We start from the raw sequence: 18,668 nt of genomic DNA on the forward strand, positions 1-18,668 counted from the left end.
TAAGCTGAAAGTATATTCAGGAAGTTCCCGCTGCTGTCAGTGAGTGAGTGAGTCACCAGCACCAGAGGGAATATTTACAGCAGCTTCTGTGAAACTGTTGAGTAAATATTGGATGTGAGGGTGTGTGAGGGGAGAGATAATGTTCAGGTAAAGAGCCACAGGATCAGCTTTTCACACAGTATTTTTATTCAAATGCTGATTTAGATTCAAACATTTTATCCCACAATAAGTATTAATGTGATATTTCTTATTTTCCACCCATGAGACAGAGTGAAGACAGATGTCAGCTACAGGCTGCTGCACGGGACAGTTCCAGGAACAAAACAAGTAAACTAATAAATACTGACAGCTGGTAGAACTGAACTGTTAAAGGTCACTTAGGGAGATTATTATAATGAATCTCTGTGCTTTCATTGTTACAGCCACACAATCACATTCACTTCAGTTTGAAAAATGACAACTTCTACACGTATTATCACAGTCATCAACACATGTGGAGGAGGCTCAGGACCAGGAGGAGAATCATCTCAGTACAGCTGGTGTTAAAATTAAAGTGAAAGTGAACCAGCAGTAACATCAGTTTCTACTCCCATCAAAGATTCATCTCAGAACTCTGCCTTTCTTCACATGGTGCTCATCTTCCTCCAAACTAAACCACAACTCAGCTTAAAAAAAATCATCATACAACACAAACTGGACAAAAAAAAAAAAAAAGGGAGTCACAGTATGACGGTGGATGTAAAGCTGTGTGTGTTAGTCACTGTTATACTCTTCTATGATCAGGTCCTCCTCCTCCAACATGACTTGGTTTGCAGTGGGTGGAGGCTGACTGGCTGGGAGACCCTCCTGACCTTCCTCTTTCTCCTCCTCTTCCTCCTCACTGTCTGTCTCCAGCTGTCCCGGCTCTTTGTCTGTCAGAGCCTCCAGTTTTAACCTTGTCACACACACACACACACACACACACACACACACACACACACACACACACACACACACACACAAAATTCAACAGAGGACAAAAGGTACAAAAAACCAGTCAGATAAATATTACTCAGGACAGGACGCCGCAGACTGAGGCTGGTTGGATCTTTTGCAGACTCTGGACTCATGGTGACTTACAGATGTTCTCTGACCTAATTGCATTGTGGGTAGATAAAATGAGTGATGTACCTGGTGGAGAACTTCCTCAGGGGCATCTGACCCACATCCTGGATGAAAGCTATCTGAGCTGGGAGACACAGTGAAGCACTGGATTAATGACATTAATGAAACCTCATCAACAGACTCACTCATCATCAGGAGTTCACAGAGCTCAGCTGATCATAATGAGGTGCCATTATTATCACAATTGTCATAATATTAATTAACTCTGTTCACAGAGAAGATGATGTTCCTCTTGGTTCTAGATCTAAGGTTATAATCAGGTTTAGGTCAGTTAAGGGCAGGGTAAATGTAAGGGTTAGTCATGAGTGTCAGGGGCCTGGAAGTGAACAATGTTAGCATGTGTCCTCACAGCTCTACTAAGACCAACAGGTGTGTGTTACCTTGGTTCCTCATGGGGTTGGTGAGCTTGGCCAGGTACGGCAGCAGCTCGGTCTGCAGGCTGACTGGGGTCAGACAGAAGCTGCTGAACAGGCACTGGGCAGCCAGGCAGTTCTCCCGGTGCTGACAGGAACAACACCTGTGTCAGTACAGTTTGCTGTGCTGGTTTAAAGTCTGGTTCTCCAGACCACATGAGACACAACAACAGTCCAACTGTTTCTTTGGAAACCTGATCTGAGACACATTCAGTGTGTGAATGCGTTGTTTCAGTGGTTTTATCTTCAGCCCTGTCAAGACTGTTGTTTAGGACTAATCACCACCACCACTGATCTGCTGTTTTATTTACTATTACAGATAAATGACATGAAGAAGGTGCAGTGTGATCTAGACTTTAAAGCAAATCTGCTGGAGACAGTTTCCCCAGAGTTTCACCGTTTCAGCAGCATATTGGTCCTTCATCAGACAAGAAAAAAAAAAAAAAAAAGAAAGAAAGAAATTCTTCAGTTTTATCAGAGTGTAAGTCTGGTGCCATGGATGAAAATAACATGTAGTCCACTAGAGTGTATTAGTTACTAACTTGATTTTAACCCTCTACAAGACAAGGTCTCAGAATCTGGCAACAGCACAGGTATAACCTGAACCTGGAGGCTTCAGGCCCTTGTTTGTCTGGGGCCATGACAGTACAGCCTTTGTGTAACTGCTGTTCTTTTGGTGAAGTTACAACCAGTTACAACCAAAACCTAAGAGATAATCTGTCTCTTAGGTTTGTGATTGGATATAAACATTCATTAGAGAGAGTGTATTGATCGGTGGGTAAAGCTCATTGGCTGATCAGTAAATACAGCGATTTGACTCTGTATCTTGTGTCTGGATAACCAACATAACTTCAGTCTGTCTGAGTTAAGTCTAAAACATGTGTCTTTGTTCCAGTCAACACAGGTTTAAACCAGCCTTAAACCAGCCTTGAACCAGTCAGAGCGGCAGCCCTGGTGGGTCTCACCTTCTTGCTGATCAGGAGCCAGCTGGGTTTGTGCAGTGGTCTGAAGCCGACAGAAACCTGCTGGGAGTTGGAGTGGAGGAGCCCTCTGGTGGCCACTGAAGAACCATAATCCCCCATGGTGCTGCGGCTCTGAAAACAGCACAGGCCTTAATACACACCCAGTCCACCACTGACCACAATGTTGATACACAGAAGCTTCCAGAGCTGTAAAGTCTGTGATAAACCACTGAGCTGAGCTTGGTGTCTGGTGCCTTAAGGATGGGATGTTACATTAGGGTGGAATATCACATGCACCAACAGGAACACCAGGTCTGAGGAAGGACTGACCGTCCAATCAGCAGTGAGGAGATCGGCGTCAGACAGGTACTCGCTGGCTCTGTCCACATCCTCCACCTCAGAGAAGAAGTCCAGGTAGTTCTGGTGGAGGTACAGGTTGAAGAAGTCTCCAGACATGTGTGACCTTTCAACAACCATCTGAACAGAGAGACAGACAGATGGGCTGTGAGTGTTCCAACAGGTGAGCTGTTATTTACCTGTTAGAGCTAGAAAAAAAGCATTTGTTCACCTCAGGGTCCACTAATAAGGCCTCTCTGTGGTGATGAGACAGGTGAGGTGATAGACCAGGTCCAGAGGCTCCTTCAGCTGCTTCAGCACCTTCATGATTCCCTCCTGTTAATGACAAAGCATTTAAACTGCTTCCCTCAGATTTACTTCCTGCTGAGACAGAGGCTGACTCTCCAGCCAAGTCATCAACCACCAACACATTCCACTGAAAACACATTTCTGTATCAGAGACCATTAGTTGATTATAGTTGACAATCAAGACCTTAAAAGATCCAGTTGCCATTAAACCCATATTTACTCTGAGGCTCCACAGACCACTGGTTCCTACAGCAGGACATGTGTGAGTGTGTGACTGAGTCTAAATAAAGTAGTGTGTGTTCATGATGATGATCAGCACTTGTTACTCTTCTCACTGCAGAATGAACAGAGGCCAGGCTGAACAGATACGACTCACGTTTGCAGTGCAGGATCTTTCCCAGAGCTCTGAACAGGAACAGAGAAGCATCTTTCCCTCCGATCGCCCTCTCCTCTTCATGCTCTTTTGTCTGTTTGGACCTCTTTCTCTGGTTCGTCCTGGAGGTCACAGGTCTGTCCTTCTTCATCAACCACAGCCTCCTCTCCAGTGACGTGTCTGCAGAGTTACAATGAAGACAAACAGGAGGGTCTTTGAGGTCAGCTGGTGAGACAACACCTGTCCAGGCATAGGTGTGTGGATTGACCTCTGACCTGGGAGGGAGGAAAACTGGAGGCTGTTGATGGCGCTACGAATGTCTCCTGAGCTTCCTGAACACAGCATCTCCAACACTGCCTGGTCTGGGACACATATCCTCCCACAGCTCTGCTTGGAATTATGGGAAAATAATATACTGTAGTAACACACAAAGAACACATACCAAAATATAAAGTCTGCTGTGAGGCTTCCCCTCACCTGCCCCGCCTCCAGGGTTGAAATCCGGGTCAGGACCTTCATCATAGTGGTTGGAGCCACTGGATTAAAACTGGAAACAGAGAACACAATGTTCAGGAGGATCCTTTCGATGGAGGATCCACACAACATTAGCAAGATGGGGAATGATTTTATTAAGCAGCCTGTTAATCTAAACAGAAGAGAGCAGAGCAGATGCAGGAAGGCTTCTTATTAAAGGATGATGAAATACAGACCTGGCTCTGTCTCCATCTGATATAAATAAAAGACGCTTTACGGAACTGTAATTAAAACCTCTTTTTCCTCTGTCAAGCAGACTGTGACAGATCTACAGATTTACTGAGGATTCTGAGCTGTGGTTTCTTTGTGCAAATGTGACACAGTTGACCCTTGTTGACACAAACAGTTTACGTCTCATTTGTCTGCACGGTGCACCTCTCTCCTCACTGCATGTCTGAGGGAGGATCACAGTAATAATAAGAGGAAACGTGATCAGAGGAGGAATGTGTGTTCTGCTGGATTTACTGTGTCTGTGCTGCAGGAGGTAATCCGTGGTTTAAATGAGTCCCACAGAAGATTCTCCTGATTATGAAAGGAATGTGTTAAATTAAATGTTGGCTTCTATATAAACAACAATAAAACAAACAGGCTGTTTTTAATGAACACAACACAAACAAACAGTTGACATCAACTGGAAAATCAGGCTGCATACTTTTGTACTTTTGTTGAGACACTGTCCACTCAGACGTGTTTTGGTTCATGTTACTTCACTGCGGGGAGCAAGGTTTTTAAACTCACCTGCTGAAAGTGGAAAGTTTCACCTCTGATCTGAGTTTGTACCTATGAACAGGATTTGTGACATTACACACGTAGAACATGAAGTCTGCACTGCACATCCCTGGTGTGTTGTGTCTTTTGATTTGTCTCATTAGTACTTCATCTCCTCATTATGTCGATTTGAAATAACAGAGACAGTTTTATCAGCTGTTGTCTGAGTCAATCAGGTTCTGATTACACAGATTACAATTCAACTCAGGGAAAACTGCAGTACACATTTATGTAACACCATTTTCTTAGTTCATCTGCCCATGAATGTTCAAGAGCAGTATTCCCTCTATAGTCCACAGCAGGTAATAGGGGTCTCTGGGGTCGAACATAAAGGTCTAACGTCCACGTCACAGCCAGCCGTGTGTGTCAGTGGGAACCTGATGCTGCTGATGTCCAGCTCCTCCTGGATCTCTCTGGGAAACAGGAAGCGTGAGCTGCTGTCTCCGCTCAGACTGTCTGACACGATGAACACCAGGGGACATCGACCAGTCCTCACAAAGCGCCTGGAACACACACAGCAAGACACAGCCTCACACACCATACAATATACTGTAACACAGTACACTTCAGAGTACTGAACACAATCAGTGTATTCTGTAGAAGGCCTTCATCACAAACATCACACATCAAACAGCTCCAGACCTCCTGTCCTGGCATTTCTTTTAAAGTGGACTCAGATCTGTGTGTCATCATACAGTGGAGTATAAGAAAGTGGTCTCAATGTAGACACTTCTGGTTCTGTGTGGATGTATGAAAGGAGACAGAGGCTGAAACCCGAGCGGCTCTTACCTCAGGTAGTCGTGCAGGCTGCCCGGCTGCCTGTAGAACTGGTTTGGCAAATCCTGAGGAAGTGATGATGATCATGATGTTAACTCAGGAGTACAACCAACTGAACGTAAACAAAGGAGCTTTAGACCAGTGCACCAGTTTTAAACACAGAGTACAATGCCAGTGAGTTCAGCAGTTTAAAGAGTGTAGACATTGTAGACATCACCGTGGTGGCAGTGGTTCATCTATATCAGGCAGGCTGTCATCTGCAGCACATACCAGACGTTCACAACCTTTTCCAGCTCATGTCCACTTCAAAATCTCAAATGCTGGCGGTCAACACCCGACCCAAAATTATAGTGTTTTACAAATGATTTATCGCCCCACTTGTAATACATTCACTGCCCACCAGTGGGCCATGGCCCACAGGTTGGGACCCACTGCCTCATACCTTTAATGCACCTGAAAACATAACAACTGATTGTTCCACCGAACAGTTTTAAGGGACGTAATAAACCTCAGGCGTCCAGTGGCTTGGACACACTTTAGCTCAGTAAACATAAATACTGCTGCCATAGTGTCACAACAAGAGGAAGCAGGGTCGTCTCTCACTCTCTTCAGAGAGCACCTCCTCTCCTAACAACTCCAACATCCTAACATGTCTAACTACCTCTGACTCTGAGTTCACTTCTTTACTTAATCTCCTTCACTGATTAAACAGAGGTAGAACTGAGTCCCGACACCAAGGTCTCCACAAGGCCTCTGAGGAGGAGTCAGTGTAAATGTAACGTCATATAATGTCATGTCATATAACATGAGAAACTCACTCATCTGAACAAAGCACATTTAGGATGCAGCAGTCCGTTGATGTCAGTCTAAACACCACAGATGGAAACATAACAGAAACAACATGTTTTACTCAGATTTACTGTATTCATTATTTTAATTTGAAAGTTTCCAGAGATGTGAAATAGAAACTGTTTTTACTGTGATTTTCTATTTTATCAAACAAATGTCTGAACAGGTTATGTTAAATAAATATCATTTCAAGTTATAATCTGTTATTTATTTTGGTTTATTTTTCAGTACAAAACTTAATAAGACTGAGGACAGGTAAGCCTGTGCACATGTGGATTTAATGAAATATGGTTTTGTTCATCGTTAAAGGTAAATGTGATGTGTATTGATCAGCTCTGAGCCAAATACTCAGGACAAGTGACAACAACAGTTAACTGGAGATGAACAGGAACGACACACTGGGGTAAATACAGGAGCAGTGGCCTCAGTTGAAGTGGTAGTACATACCTCCACCAATATGAGCTTCCTGTCTCCACCTCCTCCATCACCCGCCATCCTCAGGCAGTTGTACTTGTTGGCTCTGAGGAGGAACTCCTGGAACTGGACTACCTGGGAGGCGCAGGAGAAGCCGTTTGTCCTCCACTCTGCAAACATAGGTCACAGAACAGTGGTGAGATTATTTATCACACTGGAGTGTTTCGTCACCATTCGTCCATATCTACAAACACTGTGGATGATATATTACAAACACCTTTCAAAATAAAGCTCTGACAGTCCAACAAAAGCTTTTTTCTGATCACAGGTTTACATCAGACAGGTCATTTTCATTTCTGTCAATCATCAGATCTTCATCCAAATTCTTAGTCTGACAGTGACAGTGACTGACAGGTGTGAAGCAGTTGTGAAGCAGGTGAGACAGAGAAGGATTTTCCTGACCATGTTGACTGCTGCTGTACGGCTCCAGGTTGGTGGGGTTGATCCACTCGTGAATCCTGAGGCCCAGCTCCCGACACAGAACATGGACTGTAGCAGTCTTTCCACAGCCTGATGGTCCCATCAGTAGTAAGATGCCGCCCTGCTGAGGACAACAGCAGGTGAACGCTGAACCTCCACAGTGAACATTTTGAGCTCAGACTGTGAGAGGAGTTCAGGACAGGACTGACTGAGTCCTGACAGCAGAGCTCAGTTTTCCACTAGTTATTTGACGTCGACATATTTTCACGTCACTAAATAAAAAGGTCAGAACAGTGCTATGGAGACAGGTGTGTGATTATTAAAACGAAAACCTTGATTACCTTTGCTGAGTTTGTGTGAGCTCTCATCCAGGTCTCCACTTCCTCTATCTTCTTCTTGTGCACAGCTAGCTCCGCCTACACAAACACACAGAAAAATGACAGGACGTGAGCCTTCAGTCTCCACACAATCATATCAAATAACCTTATCCTATTCATGGATACCAGAACAAACAACAGTACTGATGCTGACCTGAGAACGGGGGAAATATCTGTCCACCCAGGGCTCATCCTGGTCCCTCTGGACTGACTCTTTGAGCAGGCAGGAAGTGTGAGGGTCTGAGCTGCTGGACTCTCCTTTTCTCTTCCTCCCCCTCTTGGGTTTAGCCGTAGAAGATGAAACTTGGTTGCCCCTTCTCCTCCCAGGCAGAGAGAAGCTTTCCCCGGGCAAATCACTGAAAGACGGATCCACCCAGCGGTTCACCTGTTGGAAATACAGTCATACAAAATAAATAAAGTTTCATAAAGAACAATTTTACAAAGTTTATAGATTAAAGCCACATTAGAGAGGATTACAGACAGAACCAGACATTAAACAGGGGGAGGTAAAGGTCCTTGTGTGATCAGTGAAAAGCTGCTAACTGAGGCTGAAATTAAGTTACTCTTTAGGAAATGTAACACATTATATATGTTAAATGTATGCCATGAAACATTGGAGGAATTAAGATTCAAATATTTAGTAAAAGATCAATGGGAGACCGTATTACAACAATTTTTAAATCCACTGAAAGCAGATAATTGGAGGGAAAGATGTTTACAAACTGTACAATTGCCGAGAAAGATATGTTGTCCTTCACCACTGAGTCCCATGAGTCTATGTTCAGCATTCATGGTATCATGCACACCTCCATTTTTCTAGTTTTTATTGAAACTGAAGCAGCTCAAGTCCAGTGAAAAACCTTAAATGATGCAAAGGTCAGCTGTAAACTGAATGAAGTAAAAAAATAAAGGTTTATGTCACCAGAAACTGAGTTCTCCTGTAGATGTGACAGAAAACAGAAAACTTCATTAGTGATGAAGTGATCAGTTATAATGTTCAGGTTATAGTGAAGTGGTTTCAGAGAGGCGTTGGTTCACCTGTCCGTTGTGCTGCTGAACTGTGTTGTGTTATTCAATTCAGTTTTATTTGTATAGCGCCAAATGATAATCTACATTATCTCGAGGCTCTTTACAGGGTAAGGTCAAGACCTTACTTTGTTATAGAGAAAAACCCAACAGTTCCCACAAAGAGCAGCGCTTGGCAACAGGGGGGAGGAAAAACTCCCTTTTAACAGCAAGAAACCTCCAACAGAACCTGACTCAGGGGGGGCGGCCGTCTGCCTCGACCGGTTGGGTTTAGGAGGAGAAAAAGGGAGGGTGGGTGGAGGAGAGAGGAAAATAGAGAGAGAGAGACCAGGAACAGCTGTGTAGGTAATAGGGTTGTGAAAGATAAACCGATGCGACCGGATCTTCGGTTCAACAAGTGAGAGATACGGCTGCATCGGTAGCAGCCTCCTCAGTCGATACGAATTATCAATGAATTCCTAGATGAATCGGTTATAGAGTCATAGATCGGGTATCGCGAGACTTTGAATCGGTTGGCAGCATTACACACGCGGCAGGTCTTGAAAACAACGCGAGAGCTGAGGCTGCCCGCGAAACGCCGTAGCTGCCTAGCTGGTATTAGCATGAGTGATAAACAAGGGACAACACGGAAATGGAGGAGGTGGAGAACGAAAGCGTCAGCCTGACCGAAGGTGATAATGCACCGAGAAAGATTTCCAACGCATCGGGGAAACAAAAATCCCAGGTGTGGACCGTTTTTTGGGTTTTATAAGAAGGAAGGGAAGCTCGAACAAAGTTTGTTGTTACTACTCTGTGCTACTTTTACCTCTGGAGTTCCCATCCAACGATTCAGCCAGACTTTTTTTGGTCCATGTCTAAAAATAAATACATTGACATGGGATTTTGTTGCTCTGTTTTTTTGTTTTTTTTTTGCCAGTGCCAGTCTTTTACATATTTAAAAAGAAACTATTGTACTGTCACTTTCATAGACTTGGCTTCTTTATTATATAAAATATCGACAACAAATATTAACCATAGAATTGAATCGTATCATTCTTACACTGTATGGAATCGATTTGTATCGAATCGGTCTGTAATAAAAGGATATCGTTTTTGAATCGAATCGTAACCTGTGTATCTAGATGCATATCGAATCGTTTATCAAAGAGAGATGTGCAACCCTAATAGCTAATTGTGTTATCAATAATAATGACAGATAAGACAGATAATTATACGGGAGAGAAAAAAAAATACAAAGTTAATGGCATAAAGTAGTCGAGAGAGAGAGAGAGAGAGAGAGAGAGAAAGAGAGAGAGAGAGAGCCCAGTGCATCATGGGAATCCCCCAGCAGTCTAGCTCTATAGCAGCATAACTAAGGGATGGGTCAGGACATACCTGAGCCAGCCCTAACTATAAGCTTTACTAAACAAGACAGTTTTAAGCCTGATCTTAAAGGTAGAGAGGGTGTCTGCCTCCCAAACCCACACTGGGAGCTGGTTCCACAGGAGAGGAGCCTGATAGCTGAAGGCTCTGCCCCCCATTCTGCTCTTACAAACTCTGGGAACCACAAGTTGACCTGCATTTAGAGAGCGAAGTGTCCTACTGGGAAAATAGGGAACTATAAGCTCTCCAAAGTACGATGGTGCCTGACCATTAAAGGCTTTGTAGGTGAGGAGGAGGATTTTAAATTCGATTCTGGATTTTACAGGGAGCCAATGCAGAGAAGCTAACACAGGAGAGATGTGATCTCGTTTCCTAGTTCCTGTCAGTACTCGTGCTGCAGCATTTTGGATCAATTGGAGGCTTTTTACTGAATTTTTGGGACATCCTGACAATAAAGAGTTACAGTAGTCCAGTCTTGAGGTAACAAATGCATGAACTAGTTTTTCAGCATCCTTTAGACATAGAATGGGTCTGATTTTAGCAATATTGCACAGGTGGAAGAAGGCTGTCCTAGAGACTTGCTTTATATGTGAAGTAAAGGACAAGTCCTGGTCAAAAATGACACCAAGGTTTCTGACTGTAGCACTGGAGGCCAAGGTGATGTCATCCAGAGTCAGTATATTATCACATAGTGTATCTCTGAGGTGTTTTGGGCCAATTACAATAACTTCAGTTTTGTCTGAATTTAAGAGTAAGAAATTACTGGTCATCCAGATTTTTATGTCCTAAAGACACACCTGAAGCTTGGCTACCTGGTTAGTCTCACCTGGCTTCATGGATAAGTACAGCTGGGTGTCATCTGCGTAACAATGGAAATTTATCTGGTGCCTCCTAATAATGTTTCCTAGAGGAAGCATATATAGAGTGAAGAGTATTGGTCCTAGCACCGAACCTTGTGGAACTCCATGACTGACTTTAGTGTTGATAGAAGAGTCATTATTAACATGAACAAACTGGAGTCTATCTGACAGATATGACTTAAACCAGCTTAGTGCGGTTCCTTTGATGCCGACCATATGTTCTAGTCTCTGTAATAGAATCTTATGATCGATGGTGTCAAATGCAGCACTAAGATCTAGCAGGACAAGTATAGAGACAAGTCCATTGTCTGAGGCTATGAGGAGATCATTGGTAACCTTAACCAGAGCTGTTTCTGTGATGGACTCTAAAACCTGACTGAAAATCTTCAAACAAGCCATTCCTGTGCAAATAATCAAATAATAACTGGTTTGCAACAACCTTCTCAAGGATTTTGGAAATAAAGGGGAGGTTTTTCAAGTAGAGGTTTAATTATCACAACTTTAAAAGCCTGCGGTACATAACCAGTTGATAAAGATAAGTTACTCAAAATTGATATAGAGGTGTTGATTAAAGGAAAAACTTGTTGGAAGGGGGTCTAGAAGACAAGTCGATGGTTTAGATGAAGAAAATGTTGAAGTGAGCTCAGGGAGATGTACAGGAGAGAAAGCAGTCAAAATATAAGCCAGTTACAGTGGACTCTGAGGCTGCTGAACTGGACAGCACATCTGAGCCAGCTTTTTTTATACGCCAATAGGCTGTCTTTCCAAGCCTTTAGAGATTCTTCCAGGTTAGTAGAACACCACTTCCTTTCTAGTTTCCTTGAATTTTGCTTTAAAGCTCGTGTTTCTGAGTTGTACCATGGAGCTAGCCTTCTCTGACTCACTACCTTCTTCCTCAGAGGGGCCACAGTATCTAGAGTTGCACGCAGTGAGGCTACAGTCCTGTCAACAAGATCATCAACCTGTGTGGATGTGAAGTTAAGAGAGCTGTCCCCTACTGCATTGATACATGGCAGTGGGCTCAGTACTGATGGGATCCTTTCTTTAAATTTGCTAATGGTATTGTCAGAGAGACACCTGCTGTAATGGACTTTTTTCCCAGATGCTCTGTAGTCCATGACTGAAAACTCAAATGTTAACAGAAAGTGGTCAGATAAAAGAGGGTTTCTGGGAGAAACTGTTAGGTATTCGATGTCAATCCCATAAGTCAGAACCAGATCAAGGGTCTGGTTAAAAGAGTGAGTGGGTTCATTAACATGCTGAGAGAAGCCAATCGAGTCTAATAATGAATTAAATGCAATACTCAGGCTGTAACTTTCAACATCTACATGAATGTTAAAATCACCCACCATGATAACTTTATCTGTGCTGAGAACTAACTCAGATAAAAAGTCTGAGAACTCAGATAAGAACTCAGACTCAGGAGCAGGTGGACGATATACAGTAACTAGAAGGACTGGTTTTTGTGTTTTCCAGTTTGGGTGTGACAGACTAAGAATAAGGCTTTCAAATGAATTATGATTAACCTTAGGCTTAGGATTTATTAGTAAATTGGAGTGATAAATGGCTGCCACCCCTCCTCCTCGGCCTGTGCTTCGAGGGATATGAACGTTAACATGAGTGGGGGGTGTTGATTCATTCAGACTAACATATTCATCCTGCTGCAGCCAGGTTTCAGTCAGACAGAGCAGATCAATGTGATGATCAGTTATCAGATCATTGACTAGTAGAGATTTAGATGAAAGTGATCTGATATTCAAGAATCCACATTTAATTTTCCTGTTATTTGGTTCTGGAATAACAGTTGTGTTAATTTTTATTAGGTTTTCATGTCTAACTCCTCCTCTGTTCGCTTTTGATTTATTATATTTAAATGTAGGTGGTGGGGGGACAGACACAGTTTTTAGGGGGTGAATGGCAGGTGACTGCTCTAAGAGAGGCGCAGAGTGTAAGACTGCGACTCTGCCTCCTGGTCTCAGCTCTGGTTTGTCATGGCTTTGATTTCTAATAAACTCAGTGAGGTTTCTAGATAAGAGCGCAGCTCCATCCAGCGTGGGATGTATGCCGTCCCGTCTAATCAGACCAGGTCTTCCCCAGAAAGTCTGCCAGTTATCAACAAAGCCCACATCGTTAGCGGAACACCACCTCGATAACCAGCGGTTGAACGATGACAAGCGGCTTCATGTCCCCGCTGGTCAGGTTGGGGAGGGGCCCAGAGAAAACTACGGAGTCCGACATTGTTTTAGCATAAGTACACACCGACTCCACATTAATCCTAGTGATCTCCGATTGTCGTAATCGGGTGTCATTAGTGCCGACGTGTATTACAATCGTACTGTATTTACGTTTATCCTTCGCCAGCAGCTTCAGGTTTGATTCAGTGTCGCTGCTCTGGCCCCAGGAAACATGTGACTATGTTACACTGAGACACTGTTATTTGGCCTACCCTCCTCGATCTCAATGAGGTGAACAAAATAATACAAACACCTGTCTGTAAAATTAAAGAAATCAGATATCCTCATCAGATAATTTAGTGATGATATTTCACTTGTAGAAAACAAATCACGTGACGTAATTATCCCGTTAATGAACTTACTGAGCTTGAAGCTGCTTTATTTCCCAAAGGAAGCGTGTTCATCCTTCACCGTAGAGCTTCACATGGAGGGGAGCGGTCAGAGGAGACCTGGGAACCTGAACAGCACCGGGAACAGTGGGGGCTGGTGGTGGTGTTAGAAAGACAGGGTGGTGGGTAGTTCAGGTTTCTGTTGCACTATCTTTCGCTGATTGTGCTGGACGCAGATATCCACACACCTGGAAGTTTAAAGTGTGATAACAGAACATTTTAATGTCTGTGAATGAGTCTGGACGATCAGAACTGGCGTTTAACTGGCTACACACACTGACAGCGGGATGGTGGAGTCAGCTAACAAGTTTCAGTTAAGCTAACATGATGTCTCGTTATTAACTCACCGTGTTTGACCATCTGATGTGTCTGAACCGGACCTCGGCGGTCCCGTCACTTCACCCGAGTTCGGGTGAATTAACAACTAACTTGTGACTCAAACCAGGGGTTACGTTGGTGCTCATAAGGAGTTAAACCCTATTTAAACTCCGTGGACTCGTAGTGTCGTAAACTGGCTGATAACTGACGTAAAAGTGTCGTGAAGTCTTAGTTGGCGGCAGTGTTTGTGTGTACAGGTTGAGGCCGCTGTGACGCTAAACAACTTGCTAGTAAGTCTCTCAGTCTAACACATTTTTAATTCAGGTTCGTTTTCTTCACATTTGCATCTAAAGAGTCGGTGTAAAATGGCGGGAAGAAATAACAGGACTGCTGTGTGTTTCAGGTGGCGTCATCCAGACACGTGCTGGCTGCTGGAGGGCGATGAAGATGAGGAAGAGACCGAACATTCTGCTAACAGGTGACACACACACCTCCGCCGCTTACGAGCCGCTAAGATTAACACCAAGTGACACCAGACTTCCAGTGAACCAGTCAGTCAGGACTGTACGGGCCTTTCACTGTGTTACAGCCCTGAGCAGGTCAGACGCAGAGGTTTGTGTCACCGACATCAACCGTCATGGTGGATATGGCTGTGACATGGTGTCATGTTGTATGGGCAACTCTCTCTTTATGTAAAGATGTATGTCTACAGGCCTCTACAGTACTGGACTGCACATATGCTGAATTATCAATACTCACAAAAGGCGTGGACGATATCAGAAGTCCAGCCCAAATGCCGCGATATATGATATTATTGGGGGGGGGGGGGGTTTATGATGAAAAATATTATTTTTGATTAAATGATTAGGTGGTTAATCAACTTGCTTAGTGGTTCTCACAGTGGGTTCTTGGGGACTCCCGGGGGTCCTTGAGGGTAGTAAAACATCTAAAAGCAGAACTGTTATCAGATGGAGGTCTGTGCTCTTATTTGTGCCAGTTTAGGGAACTTGATGTGAAAAGTTTAAGAAGAACTGATAGCTGAGCCGCTAATAGAAAATTAATTGGCAGCATTTTTATAAATCAGTCAATCTTTGAAGTCAGTTATTACGGTAAGGCAAAAGATTGTTGCAGCTTCTGCTCTGAAGATTTTCTGCCTCTTTGGGTAGTGGGCCGTTGGTTGAAGGCATCACCTTGCTGCTCAGAGACGCCAGCTGTGTTCCCATCAACCTGCTTAGTATGCAATTTGAAATTGCGAACTAAAAAATGCATGTCGAGGGAAGGGAAACACCTTTTCTGCATTTAAGTCACATGACATCCAAAAATTGCATACCATGTTCTTTCCAAACTCCCTGATACCCTGGTCACTGTCAAATAAAAGGGGTTTGCCTTTCTGTCAGGACCTGCACCAGACGCCCTCATCGCCTTTGATTAAATACTACAACAGCTGCCGTGGTGGATGCACTCGTTCCAACAATTAGCAGATGCTGGAAGTCTATGTGGAAATTTAAATAAATCCAACTCTGAAGGTGTGTGCTCTGGATGAAGTCTGATCTTAATCTCAGGTGTTTAATCCTCTGTCACACAGGAACCCCCGGTGTTGGAAAGACCACTTTAGGGAAGGAGCTCGCCCAGCGGACGGGGCTGAACTATGTCAACATAGGAGACCTGGCTCAAGAAGGTAAAGAACTGATTTTCAATACTAACAGAAACAAACATCTGATACTGACTGAGGTTCACCATTCTTGGATTGGTCATTGTCCTCATGCCGCTTTGGATCTTCACTGAGGTTTAGACTTTACAGACAATGTGTAAATAAAAGCAGAGAAATTATCCTGATTCTCTGTCCCCAGGACAACTGTACGACGGCTATGATGAAGAGTACCAGTGTCCAATCCTGGATGAGGACAGGGTTAGTTCAATTCCACAGTCCAGCTGTGAACCTGTTTGTGATGTGTTGGTCTGTACTGCACAGAAACAGAAACACACTGCCACAGAACCAGCATGGTGCTGGTCAGGTTCAGGAGTAGAACACAACCACTGGTGAAGGAGGAGGTGCAGTGTCATGCTGGGGCAGCTGAGTCCATCAGAAAACTTTGAACCACATGAAGTAACGTATCACTACAGGCTGAATTAGGTTGGGTGGATGTGAATACTGTAACTGCTGTAATCCTGCAGGTGGTTGATGAGCTGGATGAGAGGATGGTGGAGGGCGGAGTGATTGTCGATTATCACGGCTGTGACCTCTTCCCTGAACGCTGGTTTCACATCGTCTTTGTCCTCCGCACAGACAACACTCCGCTGTTCACACGGCTAGAGAGCAGGTAACTGTCCTGAACACGTGTGTGTGTGTGTGTGTGTGTGTGTGTGTGTGTGTGTGTGTGTGTGTGTGTGAGTGAGAGAGAGAGTGTGTGTGAGAGTGTGAGAGTGTGAGTGTGAGAGATGGTCTAGTACTCTGGCAGGTGTTTATATGTCTGACTGTCTGTTGACAGATTTTGTCACTGTCATGGTGACGCATCTGTGTAGTTGACATCACAGTGAAAGCGGAGTTCTGAGATGGGTACGGCTACTGATTTTTCAGGGTTTGAACATCACGAATGTCACTGCTGATTTTGGGCGTGCTGCTGCATATGTCACTGGAGATGTTCTGATCCATTTCCTCCTTCCCGATACCTGAACTTGTGTATCAGCTGATACGTCTGCATTAAAACTAAAAGTTTAACCGCTGCTTTACTGCACCCTTGGTGGATATGATATGGTTACTGTCACTGTCTGACTCAGGTTAAACCTTCGTAAAACACGAACAGACACATGATAGAGAATAGAATCTCTAGATTATCTAGAATCTCTGTTATTATTTTATCTGACTGTCAGTCATAAATATAAATATCACTTCCTGACACCAGTGCTGCCCCTCCAAATTAAAACCTTGCATACTGTACACATTGTCTTTTTACTGGTGGGACTCTGCAGTGTCAGATGTTCCCAATTTCTAATTTGCTAATGGCTAACATTACACTATTTACAGGAAATCAGTTCCTCTTCTCTGCTCCCAAACAGTACCTTACAAAGGAAGTTGTGCTGTGCAGCTACTGTGTTAGAGCAGAGAAGAAGAATTGATTTCTGGGAGACCTGCTGTTTTATCCAAGTGTGAAACAATAAAGTTTATTAATAAATGACTCAGCGCACAGACTCACATACCCACTGATACCTGATCCAGTATTTTAGGCACTATCAGAGTATGGGAACAGCTCTGTGTGCCAATAGAAACATGATACCACGACTGACCCACTAACAGAGATCACACACACTCCTTCTACATTCCTTTTGGTGTATCCAGCTGCTGCAGTAACATTATGGTCTGTACCACTGAGACAGAGCATCACTCATGTTCCACTGTACTGCACTGCACCTCCTAAACACACTTCATACAGGTGACACAATGTTCAGACAGGTAATGTAGTGAATTATGAAATCAGTGACAGATGCAGATTTAACACTGCAACACACTAACTTACCAGTTACAATGAAAATAAATTAGTTATTCAAACATGGTCCAAGAGTCCATACCAACTAGACAAGTCATATAAGGTTAATACACAGCTAACTGCAGCCAGCCCCAGTAACTTAACTACCATTACTACAAAACTATCAGTGTTCATTAGAGAGAGCTGCCCACAATGAGTGGTTAACTATTAGTATTATTATTGTAAACTAGTTGGACATGGTACCTGCTGATGAAAGGTGGTGTATATTAGTAGATCACAGGAGGGATTTACACCAGCAGAACTTCAGTAGACCAACAGTCAACATTGACGTACCAGTGACATCAGCCACGTTTTATCTCAGCATCACTTTTATTTTGGTGTTTTTCCATAAACTGCAGCAGTGGTTTCCAGGCTGCACTTCCCCATCACTGTACTATCTAAGCTGATATGATGAGGGTAGTTATTGATATGTGTCACCATGTCAGAAACACACTGTTCCTGTTGGTCTCTGTCTCCCTGCCCCTGGTCTGAGCTGGACTCTGTTTCTGTGTGACTGACAGGGGTTACTCTGGGAAGAAGCTGCAGGACAACGTGCAGTGTGAGATCTTCCAGACCATCTATGAGGAAGCCATGGAGGCCTATAAAGAGGAGATCGTCCACCAGCTGCCCAGCAACACTCCTGAAGACCTGGAGAGGAACCTGGAGCAGATAGTGCAGTGGACTGAGCAGTGGATGAAGGACCACAACTAGAGGCAGGACTCTGCTGCTTCCAGTAACAGGACTGTCAACAAACCTTATTTGGCCAATTAAACAGGAACTGTACTTATTTTTCAATCTGCATGTATTTTCATAAATTTTGAAGACAGATGATATAAAGTCTGAGCTCTTTGTTCAGGGCCTGTTTACCTGCCTGGAGTTTAATCACAGTGACAAACACCAGGACTTTGTGGCACCAGCTGCCTGATCACCTGTTGTATTTAAAGATGTAAAGTAGAGCAGGCTGGTGTCAGGTCAAAGCATCATGCACTGCTGCACTCTCGTCATTATGTTTTCTAAAAAAAAGAACCTGTAGGAAACAGTGTCTCACTCTGTCCTGGTGTTAATAAGACAGAGGTCCATACTGACAGCTGTCAGGTGCCAATAAAGATAAAAATACGTCAGTGAGAAGAAACCCAGTAAAAAAAACAACATAAAATAAAGTTTTGGTTGAATAACTTTGTACCTTTTCAAGATGCAGA

The 18,668-nt window shown here is 43.7% G+C and overlaps 2 protein-coding genes across 4 annotated transcripts; one reads left to right on the plus strand and one right to left on the minus strand.

The window, feature by feature from the left end:
- Positions 1–163: 163 nt before the first annotated feature.
- Positions 164–14,131, minus strand: rad17 (RAD17 checkpoint clamp loader component). Of its 2 annotated transcripts, none has more exons than XM_071481721.1 (17): positions 13,975–14,131; positions 13,601–13,815; positions 7,911–8,141; positions 7,721–7,795; positions 7,362–7,500; positions 6,933–7,069; positions 5,649–5,701; positions 5,237–5,362; positions 4,035–4,104; positions 3,833–3,944; positions 3,561–3,737; positions 3,108–3,211; positions 2,870–3,016; positions 2,543–2,671; positions 1,545–1,665; positions 1,171–1,228; positions 164–934 (listed from the first exon to the last, which is right to left on the minus strand). In XM_071481721.1, the coding sequence occupies exons 2-17, from the start codon at positions 13,640–13,642 to the stop codon at positions 754–756; spliced, it is 1,902 nt and encodes a 633-aa protein (XP_071337822.1). In that variant the 5' UTR covers positions 13,643–13,815; positions 13,975–14,131; the 3' UTR covers positions 164–753. The 2 variants fall into 2 exon arrangements, with proteins under 2 accessions (XP_071337822.1, XP_071337821.1); XM_071481720.1 differs by having other exon boundaries at positions 7,362–7,503.
- ak6 (adenylate kinase 6) lies at positions 14,100–18,326 on the plus strand. Of its 2 annotated transcripts, none has more exons than XM_071481732.1 (6): positions 14,100–14,235; positions 14,349–14,423; positions 15,531–15,623; positions 15,796–15,854; positions 16,121–16,266; positions 17,991–18,326. In XM_071481732.1, exons 2-6 carry the CDS (start codon positions 14,387–14,389, stop codon positions 18,178–18,180), a joined length of 525 nt encoding a protein of 174 aa, XP_071337833.1. In that variant the 5' UTR covers positions 14,100–14,235; positions 14,349–14,386; the 3' UTR covers positions 18,181–18,326. The 2 variants fall into 2 exon arrangements, with proteins under 2 accessions (XP_071337833.1, XP_071337834.1); XM_071481733.1 differs by having other exon boundaries at positions 14,222–14,269.
- The last annotated feature ends 342 nt before the right edge of the window (positions 18,327–18,668 follow it).

The sequence above is a fragment of the Trachinotus anak genome, unplaced genomic scaffold (assembly GCF_046630095.1).
Source record: "Trachinotus anak isolate AG129_WGS33_773 ecotype Australia unplaced genomic scaffold, CSIRO_AGI_Tana_v1 ptg000008l, whole genome shotgun sequence".
NCBI classification, from domain to species: Eukaryota; Metazoa; Chordata; class Actinopteri; order Carangiformes; family Carangidae; genus Trachinotus; species Trachinotus anak.